General features: G+C 46.4%; 1 protein-coding gene across 1 annotated transcript; it reads right to left on the bottom strand.

Moving 5' to 3' along the window:
* Positions 1 to 1,394: 1,394 nt before the first annotated feature.
* LOC116990021 (E3 ubiquitin-protein ligase TRIM39-like) lies at positions 1,395 to 2,445 on the bottom strand (the record flags this gene model as incomplete). Its single annotated transcript, XM_033047546.1, has 2 exons — positions 1,395 to 1,489; positions 1,932 to 2,445. Coding segments are annotated over 2 exons (609 nt in total), but the record flags the coding sequence as incomplete, so codon positions are not given.
* Between the last annotated feature and the right edge of the window lie 8,249 nt (positions 2,446 to 10,694).

The following is a 10,694-nucleotide window of genomic DNA, read 5'->3' as shown; positions in this document are numbered from 1 at the left end:
GAGGGTGGGGGAAATCAAGTCAATTTTATTTCTATAGCACAATTCAAAATAACTCTCGTTGACCAAAGTGCTTTACATCAGTGCAGGTTCTACACTGGTACTGCAGAGAGAGACACAGGGAGAGAGGGGGAAGGGAGAGGGTGGAGGAAGACAGGGGGAGAGAGAGAAGAGATGTGGGGGAAAAGCAGGAACGGGGTACTAATTTTGGATGATCAGCCATGATCATATTGAAGGGTCGAATGGCCTACTCCTGCGCCTAATTTTCTATATTTTTTCTGGGATATCCTGCACCCATGGACTTTTCCAAAGAGGAGGTCGCCGCATAGTGTTTAAGAAAGAACCGCAGATGCTGGTAAAATAGAAGGTAGACACAAAATGCTGGAGAAACTCAGCGGGTGAGGCAGCATCTGTAGACACTAGACAACAGGTGCAAGAGTAGGCCATTCGGCCCTTCGAGCCAGCACCACCCTGGCCACGCTCTCATCTCGCTTCTACCACCGGGAAGTAGTTACAGGAAGCCTGAAAACTGCATCGGCCATACATCCATCAGGCTATTAAACTCTCCAACCTCCAAATACACTCCAAAATATATAAAAGAGGGGGAATTATTTTTTGTCTTTGCACTACCATGAACTATTTATTTATGTGTGTTTGTTTTTATATACACTGATTTTTTTTGTGTGTGTATCCTGGGTTTTACAGAGCCGTGTGCTGCTGCAAGCAGTTATTTCTTTGTACTGTTTTGGGACATATGGCAACAAATCACTCTTGACTCCAATATTTTGTTTAGACAAAGAGGGGAAGAGATTGAACTATATTTCACCTTCCATCACAGTGCGGAAAGTGGAGGAGTCACTGTGGTGGATGTTTATGTTAAAATGTGTTTTGTGTGTTCTGTTGCTTTTTATTAGTATGACTGCACGGTAATCAAATTCATTGTATGTTGCAAAACATACATGGCTAATATAGTATGATTATGATGATGAGAAACAGGCCCTTCGGCCCACCAAGTCCGTGCCGACCAGCGATCCCCGCACATTAACACTATCCTACACACACGAGGGACAATTTACATTTACACCAAGGCCACTTAAACTACAAACCTGTACATCAAGAGTCAAGAGTGTTTTATTGTCATATGTCCCGGATAGAACAATGACTTGCTGCAGCACAATTGAATATAATATGTTAAAAAACCGAAGATCTCGGAGAAAAACCACGCAGGTCACGGGGAGAACGTACAAACTCCGTACAGACAGCACCTGTAGTCGGGACCGAACCCGGGTCCCTGGCGCTGTGAGGCAGCAACTCTACCGCTGTCCCACCTTGCACCGACTGTTGCATTACCGCCTTGAAATCATTAAATGATGTTAGTCGTGTGCAACTCGAATGATTCACTCATTGGCTGTCAATGCGAAGTTTACACCAATTTCTTCCCTCCTTGGGTTTGAACCCATTCTTCCAAAGATCCGTTCCACAGTAAACGAATCTGTTGTGTGGAGAGCAAATGCTACAAACACACTTTAAATTTGTAGAGTCGGCGGACTTTAGGACCCGGGGGTGCCCGGAGCTCAGGACCCGCCGCCCGCGGCTGCTGATGAACCGGGAAGGGAGATTGTTTCAATCTTTATATTTTCACAAAAGTAATTTCTGTTCCGTTGCCGGACGCGGTTAACGCGTTAAAATGAACGGATCGACAGACAGACAGCTCTGATTTCAGTTGCTGTTTATTTCACTCTTCCCACATTTACATTCCACCTGGTTTTATTTCCGCGCTCACTGGGGTTTTACGACACGGAATTTTGGGATTAAATGGGAGCCGTTCATTCAGCGCCGACTTGTTGTCCACCGGGTTTCTGCCCCACAGCCCCTGAGCCCCGCTCCTGACGCCGGTCCCGGGACCCGACCCTTTTACACACCCGGAGCGGAACCGGAGCAGATTCTCAGCCAGTTTTCATCCTGAAGCCAGAAGAAAGGATAAAGTTTCCCCGTGAATTTATTCCCGGTGAAGCTGTGGAGATGGGACTTGCTGTTCGCGTCGTAAAATGAAACTGTCCCAGACTCGTAACTGAGATAAACTCCCAGCCTCCCGGGGATGGGACGGGCGGGGAGAGGGGATGGAGGGGAGGTGAATGCATCAAACTCGTCATCCCACCGCCTGATGCTCCAGACACCAGTCTCCGGGGTCAGTGTGAGTCCCTTCCGCTCCACAGACTCTGCGGCGACTCCCAGACACCAGCGCTGACTCCCTGCCACCTCCACCTCCCAGTAATGTCTCCCCGATGTGAATCCCTCCGATCCCAGCACACACGCATACACTGTAAACCTCTTCCCGGTGTCAGGGAGACTCCTCCAGGTCTCGGTCACTCTCACCCTCTTCCGATCCTCAGACACCTCGAGCCGCGCATGCGCTGTTTCCACATCCAGGGTGATGGAGACTGGGGGGAGAAGCAGAGAATCAGAGAATCCCCGGGGGTCGGGGGGAGACTCGGGCACAGGCGGGCGGCCAACTGAACCCTTGCCCAACAACGGGATGGAGAGGGGAATTTCACGAGGCGGGCAGGGTGGACGGGGAGGACGGGTGACAATAGACAATAGGTGCAGGAGTAGAGGCCATTCGGGCCATTCGGGCCAGCACCGCCATTCAATGTGATCATGGCTGATCATCCACATTCAGTACCCCATTCCTGCCTTCTCCCCATATCCCCTGACTCTGCTATCTTTAAGTGCCCTATCTGGCTCTCTCTTGAAAGTATCCAGAGAATCGGCCTCCACCACCCACTGAGGCAGAGAATTCCACAGACTCACAACTATCTGTGAGAAAAAGTGTTTCCTCATCTCCGTTCTAAATGGCCGACCCCTTATTCTTAAACTGCAGCCCCTGGTTCTGGACTCCCCCAACATCGGGAACATGTTTCCTGCCTCTAGTGTGTCCAAACACTTAATAATCTTACATGTTTCAATAAGAAATCCTCTCATCCTTCTAAACTCCATAATATACAAGTCCAGCCGCTCCATTCTCTCAGCATATGACAGTCCCGCCATCCCGGGAATTAACCTTGTAAACCTACGCTGCACTCCCTCAATAGCAAGAATGTCCTTCCTCAAATTAGGGGACCAAAACTGCACACAATATTCCAGGTGCGGTCTCACGAGGGCTATGTACAACTGCAGAAGGACCTCTTTGCTCCTATACTCAACTCCTCTTGTTATTAAGGCCAACAGGCCAAAACTGCACACAATACTCCAGGTGTGGTCTCACTAAGGCTCTGTACAACTGCAGAAGGACCTCTTTGCTCCTATACTCAACTCCTCTTGTTATAAAGGCCAACATGCCATTCACTTTCTTCACTGCCTGCTGTACCTGCATGATTACTTTCATTGACTGATGAACAAGGACCCCCAATGGTAATTTGGAAATTTGAGGTTGTTAAAGAGGAGATAGAGGTGTGGGGAGGAGTCACCATGATCATAGTGAATGGGGGGGAGACGTGAGGGGCCAGATGACCTGCCCCTGTTACTTTCAATGGAGGGTGAGAGCGAGGGAGAGGGGTGGTTTGGACCATGGAAGGAAGCAGAGGTTGAATGATTGGGTGTTGGACAGAATGGGTGGATACTTGTGGTTGCAGGGTCGCTGAAAGAGGGGATTCACGGGTGGATTTGATGGGTGTGTACAACCAAGAACACACTGATCTCATTGTGAACCAATATATGAACTTCACTGAGGGACTTGACAATGTTGCGCATGTAAGGCTGGTCCAGAAAGTGAAGGCAGGTGGGATCCAAGGCGAGCTGGTGAAATGGATCCAAAATTGGCTTGGTGGTTGGAGGTAGAAGGTAGCGGTAGAAGGATGAGTTTTCTGCTTGGAGGTCTGTGACTGGTGGAGTGCAGCAGAGATCGGTGCTGCAACCTTTGCTGTTTATATTATATGTTCATGGCTTGGATGTGAATGTAGGAAGTGTGATTAGTAAGTCTGTGGAGGACTCAAAAATTGTGGATAGACTGGAGACAGAGTCCACTGTTGTTCCTTATTTATATACACGATTGGGTGTGTATGTAGGTTGCACGGTTAGTCAGTTTGCAGATGGAACTAAAATTGGTGACATTGTGGAGAGTGAAGAAGGTTATCTGAGAGTAAATGGGATCCCTGTGAACTGGGCCAATGGGCTCAGGAACGGCAGGTGGGATTTATTCATGTGAAGGTGAGGTGATGCACTTTGCTGAGACAAACCAGGGCAGGACATACACAGTAAACGGGGAACTTTATAGAACTGAGAGATTGCGGGCTGCAGGTATACAGTGCCATGGAAGATGCAACAGTGACAGGCAGGGTGGTGAAGAATGTGTTTGTCACTAATGCTTTCATAGGTCAGGATATTAATTACAGCATTTGATACAATAAGGTTGTTAGCAAATTAGAGAGGGTGCAAAAGGATTTATGATAATTTCATTGTCTGAAGGACCGGGTTATAAGGAGACGATGGACAGGCAAGGACATATTTCTTTGGATCCCATTAGGATAGAAACATAGACAATAGGTGCAGGAGTAGGCCATTCGGCCCTTCGAGCCTGCACCATTCGCCATTCAATATGATCATGGCTGATCATCCAACTCAGTATCCTGTACCTGCCTTCTCTCCATACCCCCTGATCCCTTTAGCCACAAGGGCCACATCTAACTCCCTCTTAAATATAGCCAATGAACTGTTCCCCAACATCGGGAACAATCTTCCTGCATCTAGCCTGTCCAACCCCTTAAGAATTTTGTAAGTTTCTATAAGATCCCCTCTCAATCTTCTGAATTCCAGCGAGTACAAGCCGAGTCTATCCAGTCTTTCTTCATATGAAAGACCTGACATCCCAGGAATTAGTCTGGTGAACCTTACGCATCTGTGGAGAACATGGATAGGTGACGTTTCACAGAGTGCTGGAGTAACTCAGCGGGTCAGGCAGCATCTGTGGAGAACATGTCCTGACATCCCAGGAATCAGTCTGGTGAACCTTCTCTGTACTCCCTCTATGGCAAGAATGTCTTTCCTCAGATTAGGATTTTATAGATGTGTATAAGATCTACATAAGGTGCACAGATAATGTGAATAGCCACAGTATTTTACCCAAGGCAGGAGAGTCTAAACCTCTGACTTTATGATGCTTCCCAGCTGATGAGTTTAGTGGTAGATCAAATCTCCAATTTCCCTTCAGATTTTGTGGGGAAGTTCAAACCGGGCTGTGCGAGGCTGGGAAATTACAAGGTGTTAGGTGTTAGGTGTCAGGAAAATGTATAAGCTCTACCTCGCTTGAAGTCCTCAGGTATTTCTTTGAATGTGGTATTGAACGAATTAGGGCAATAAAACTTTTCAATCGGCAAGGCTTCATCATTGGACAAATCATTGGATAAAGTCAGCATGGATTTATGAAGGGTAAATCATGTCTGACGAATCTTATAGAATTTTTCGAGGATGTAACTAGTAGAGTGGATAAGGGAGAACCAGTGGATGTGTTATATCTGGACTTTCAGAAGGCTTTCGACAAGGTCCCACATAAGAGATTAGTATACAAACTTAAAGCACACGGTATTGGGGGTTCAGTATTGATGTGGATAGAGAACTGGCTGGCAGACAGGAAGCAAAGAGTAGGAGTAAACGGGTCCTTTTCACAATGGCAGGCAGTGACTAGTGGGGTACCACTAGGCTCAGTTCTGGGACCCCAGCTATTTACGATATATATTAATGATTTGGACGAGGGAATTGAATGCAACATCTCCAAGTTTGCGGATGACACAAAGCTGGGGGGCAGTGTTAGCTGTGAGGAGGATGCTGGGAGGCTGCAAGGTGACTTGGATGGGCTGGGTGAGTGGGAAAATGCATGGCAGATGCAGTATAATGTGGATAAATGTGAGGTTATCCACTTTGGTGGCAAAAACAGGAAAGTAGATTATTATCTGAATGGTGGCCGATTAGGAAAGGAGGAGATGCAACGAGACCTGGGTGTCATGGTACACCAGTCATTAAAAGTAGGCATGCAGGTCCAGCAGGCAGTGAAGAAGGCGAATGGTATGTTAGCATTCATAGCAAAAGGATTTGAGTATAGGAGCAGGGAAGTTCTACTGCAGTTGTACAGGGTCTTGGTGAGACCACACCTGGAGTATTGCGTACAGTTTTGGTCTCCTAATCTGAGGAAAGACATTCTTGCCATAGAGGGAGTACAGAGAAGGTTCACCAGACTGATTCCTGGGATGTCAGGACTTTCATATGAAGAAAGACTGGATAGACTCGGTTTGTACTCGCTAGAATTTAGAAGATTGAGGGGGGATCTTATAGAAATGTACAAAATTCTTAAGGGGTTGGACAGGCTAGATGCAGGAATATTGTTCCCGATGTTGGGGAAGTCCAGAACAAGGGGTCACAGTTTAAGGATAAAGGGGAAATCTTTTAGGACCGAGATGAGGAAAACCTTTTTCACACAGAGAGTGGTGAATCTCTGGAATTCTCTGCCGCAGAAGGTAGTTGAGGCCAGTTCATTGGCTATATTTAAGAGGGAGTTAGATGTGGCCCTTGTGGCTAAAGGGATCAGGGGGTATGGAGAGAAGGCAGGTACAGGATACTGAGTTGGATGATCAGCCATGATCATATTGAATGGCGGTGCAGGCTCGAAGGGCCGAATGGCCTACTCCTGCACCTATTTTCTATGTTTCTATGTTTCTCTGTGTGAAAAAACTTTTCAATCGGCAAGGCATCATCTGCCACCGACAGTGGTTTTGCTTCATCACGAACCCTGCAAATATTTAACAGCTGGTTATAAACTGAGCATGAGAAATGTTTTGAGTTGTTCCACAAAAACTCACAATGTTTTCCACAAGACAATGTCCTGCCTTCGCTTGCGACCAGCTTCCTCCTGAAAGAAATAAAACACAAATCTCAATTGACTGAGATGGACCGTCCTCATCCCGACAGCGGGAATTTCACCAAATTTCTACAACCCTCTGATAATTCCCATTTCCCAACTCTTATCACCACTGACATGCAGAGAGAAAGCGGATATTGTCGCAGAGATGTAGAACGATGGGGGAAAGCACAAGGAACGTTCGTGAGAATGACGTCATAACTGAGAGGATGGAACTTAATGAAAAGACTGGGCAGGTCGTGGGATTTCATCTGGAGAAGATGTCAGGAATGATGGGAGGCAATATCGGTGGATTTAAATGTGTGGGGATGAAATAATATCTCAAATCGAAGGGGAGACCAATAAATAAAGCTGAAATGTAACGTGGTCTTCAATAAATACTGAAAGAAATGCAGTCATGAGAACATGGACTGTGAGACCACATCTGGAGTATTGTGTACAGTTTTGGTCTCCTAATTTGAGGAAGGACATCCTTGTGATTGAGGCAGTGCAGCGTAGGTTCACGAGTTTGATCCCTGGGATGGCGCGATTGTCATATGAGGAAAGATTGAAAAGACTAGGCTTGTATTCACAGGAGTTTGGAAGGGCAATCTTATAGAAACATATAAAATTATAAAAGGACTGGACAAGCTAGATGCAGGAAAAATGTTCCGAATGTTGGGCGAGTCCAGAACCCGGGGCCTCAGTCTTAGAATAAAGGGGAAGCCATTTAAGACTGAGGTGAGAAAAAGCGTTTTCACCCAGAGAGTTGTGAATTTGTAGAATTCCCCTCCACAGAGGGCAGTGGAGGCCAAGTCGCTGGATGGATTTAAGAGAGAGTTAGATAGAGCTCTAGAGGCTAGTGGAATCAAGGGATATCGGGAGAAGGCAGGCACGGGTTATTGATTGGGGCAATCAGCCATGATCACAATGAATGGCGGTGATGGCTCGAAGGGCTGAATGGCCTCCTCTTGTACGTATTGTCTATGTTCCTTTGTTTCTATGGTCTCACTTGCATTGAAGGGACTGAAACCAACAGCAGAGATAAATTTAAGTGCAAACACAAGTATAAACACATTAGGGCTCCTGGATTTTGGGGTATTGTTACCGGATGTGGAGAGTAGATGGGAGGGATGATGAGTGGAGCAGAAAACATGACTGGATAGGATGGGCCAAATGGCCTTTCTGATGTAGAATGGGATGTCATTCTATGGTAAAACAAGGTGGACAAAACAAACAGAGCAAATTCCCCCAAGGTGACCACCCACTGCTGATGGGAACCGGATATAGATGATCAATCTGATGTGTGCGCCACGTTCTAGATTTCAATGTTAATCCCCACAATGTGGTCATGGTTGATCTAGCCCAGGACTCAACTCCTCCTCTTTGCCCCAATTACAATCCCCAAATTTTCAAAAATGTATCCTCCTCTGGTTTAAATACGTTTATCATGTTAAACTTCTCAGAGTCTCTAGGTTGGAGAATCCGAGAGATTTACTGCCCTCTGTCCATTCGTGGTCCTTGGGATCAGATATAGGATCACCCGTCGTTGTTCTAAACGCTACAGAATACAAACACCTCTCTACATTCCGGTCAGGTATTCCTGAGATCCCATAGATTATGCGGGAGGCCAATTAGTTTGTGAACAACAACAGCTGAAACAGATTAAACATTTACCCAGTTCTGAATTACTGGTAAATCAGCATTTATTTCGGAAATGTCACCCACCATTTTGTGACTGTGCACTTTCACTTCACCAAACTGTAGTGTAACCCCTCACCTTCAGAAACACCACACTGTCTTTTTGATCCATCTGTTGCTGCAACTTTAAAAGTTCCTCCTGAATAGATTTTAAATTCTCTCGAATCTCTCCAAGATTTGTCTCCATTGTATTTAGAATCTTCTTCTCTTGCTCCCGGATATCTGCCAGTGTGCGCTGCTCTTTCTCAGTGAGAATCTGGTGCAGTTCAGCAAACTGGGATGTGATCTGTGACTGAAGGTTGTGTGACTGTTCCTGTGAAATAAAAGGTGAAGATCAATATATGATGTCACTGGTTGTATTTCATCACGACTTTAACAGTGACATTTGTCCCGGGCATTTTTTATTTGCTTTGGTAATGCAATTATTTGTCTAAATGCTTCTGATACTTCCAGAACCAGGGGCCACACAGTTTAAGAATAAGGAGCAAGCCATTTAGAACGGAGACGAGGAAACACTTTTTCTCAGAGAGAGTGGTGAGTCTGTGGAGTTCTCTGCCTCAGAGGGCGGTGGAGGCCAGTTCTCTGGATGATTTCAAGAGAGCTAGATAGTGCTCTTAAAAATAGCGGAGTCAGGGGATATGGGGAGAAGGCAGGAACGGGGTACTGATTGTGGATGATCAGCTATGATCACATTGAATGGCGGTGCTGGCTCCAAGGGCCTACTCCTGCACCTATTGTGTATTGAAATGTCGTGAGGGTAATGTTATAACCCATCAATCCTCTACCCCCAATACAATTCCCCGCTGCCTGTTCCTTTTCACGTGCTCATTAATACCCATTTATCCGTCCACCACCCACTTTCCCAGGGATTATAACAGTCACCGATTGGCCATTGAACCAGCGTGTATTGGGGACATGGAAGGAATCCGACACGCTTCCCATTCACCACTTCGCACCTACTTAAGGCAAAACTCCAGTATGAAAAGAGTGGACGCTTTCCCACCCCAACCAACACTTCACACCCACTCACAGCCTGACCTCAGTCTGCAAAGACTGGGCCCTTCTACACCCACCCCCACTCCAATCACCACTTCACACCCAATGACTGCACTTCCACAGACACCTCAGTCAAGCTTCTCAAGTTTGCGGATGACACAACCCTGGTTGGACTGATCCAGGATGGGGATCTCTGTACTCTTTTCAGTTTGACATATTCCTTTAACATGGTGCCCAGAACTGAACACAATATTCTAAATGCGGTCTCACCAACGTCTTATACAACTGCAACATGACCTCCCAACTTCTATACTCAATACTCTGACTGATGAAGGACAAAGTGCCAAAATAGTGCAAAGTGCCGAAGGGCCTGTTTCCACACTGTATCACTCTATGACTCTATCTTTCCCTCTCAAACCCATTCTCCTGCCTTCTCCCCATTACCTCTGACACCCGTATCAATCAAGAATCTATCAATCTCCTCCTGAAAAATGTCCATTGACTTGACCTCCACAGCTATCTGTGGCAATGAATTCCACAGTTCACCACCCTCTGACTTAAGAAATTCCTGCTCATCTCCTTCCTAAAGGAATGTCTTTTAATTCTTCGGCTGTGGCCACTGGCCCTAGACTCTCCCACTAGTGGAAACATCCTCTCCAAATCCACACCATCTAGGTTTTTACCAGGCTGGGACAGACGGCAACAGCTTCACACCGTGTCCCAAAGCTCGTGTCCTGTCCTGCATCACCCAAGGCAGCAGAGACGTTATAGGAGAGGGCAAGCACCGTAACAAAGTATCTCACAATGGTTTGGGTAACATTCAGGAATGTTTATGCATGCCACATCATGAATATTACTGAAGAACGGTCTTGACCCGAACTATAATCTATAGCTTTTCTCCAGAGATGCTGCCTGACCCACTGAGTTACTCCAGCACTTTGTGACATATCACCTATCCATGTTCTCCAGTGATGCTGCCTGACTCACTGAGTTACTCCAGCACTCTGTGACATGTCACCTATCCATGTTCTCCCCAGATACTGCCTGACTCGCTGAGTTACTCCAGCACTCTGTGAAACGTCGCGTATTCATATTCTCTGCAGATGCTGTCTGA

This window comes from Amblyraja radiata, chromosome 30, assembly GCF_010909765.2.
Source record: "Amblyraja radiata isolate CabotCenter1 chromosome 30, sAmbRad1.1.pri, whole genome shotgun sequence".
NCBI classification, from domain to species: domain Eukaryota; kingdom Metazoa; phylum Chordata; class Chondrichthyes; order Rajiformes; family Rajidae; genus Amblyraja; species Amblyraja radiata.
The sequence above is the reverse complement of the archived record's forward strand: the minus strand, read 5'-3'. Positions and strand labels throughout refer to the sequence as shown.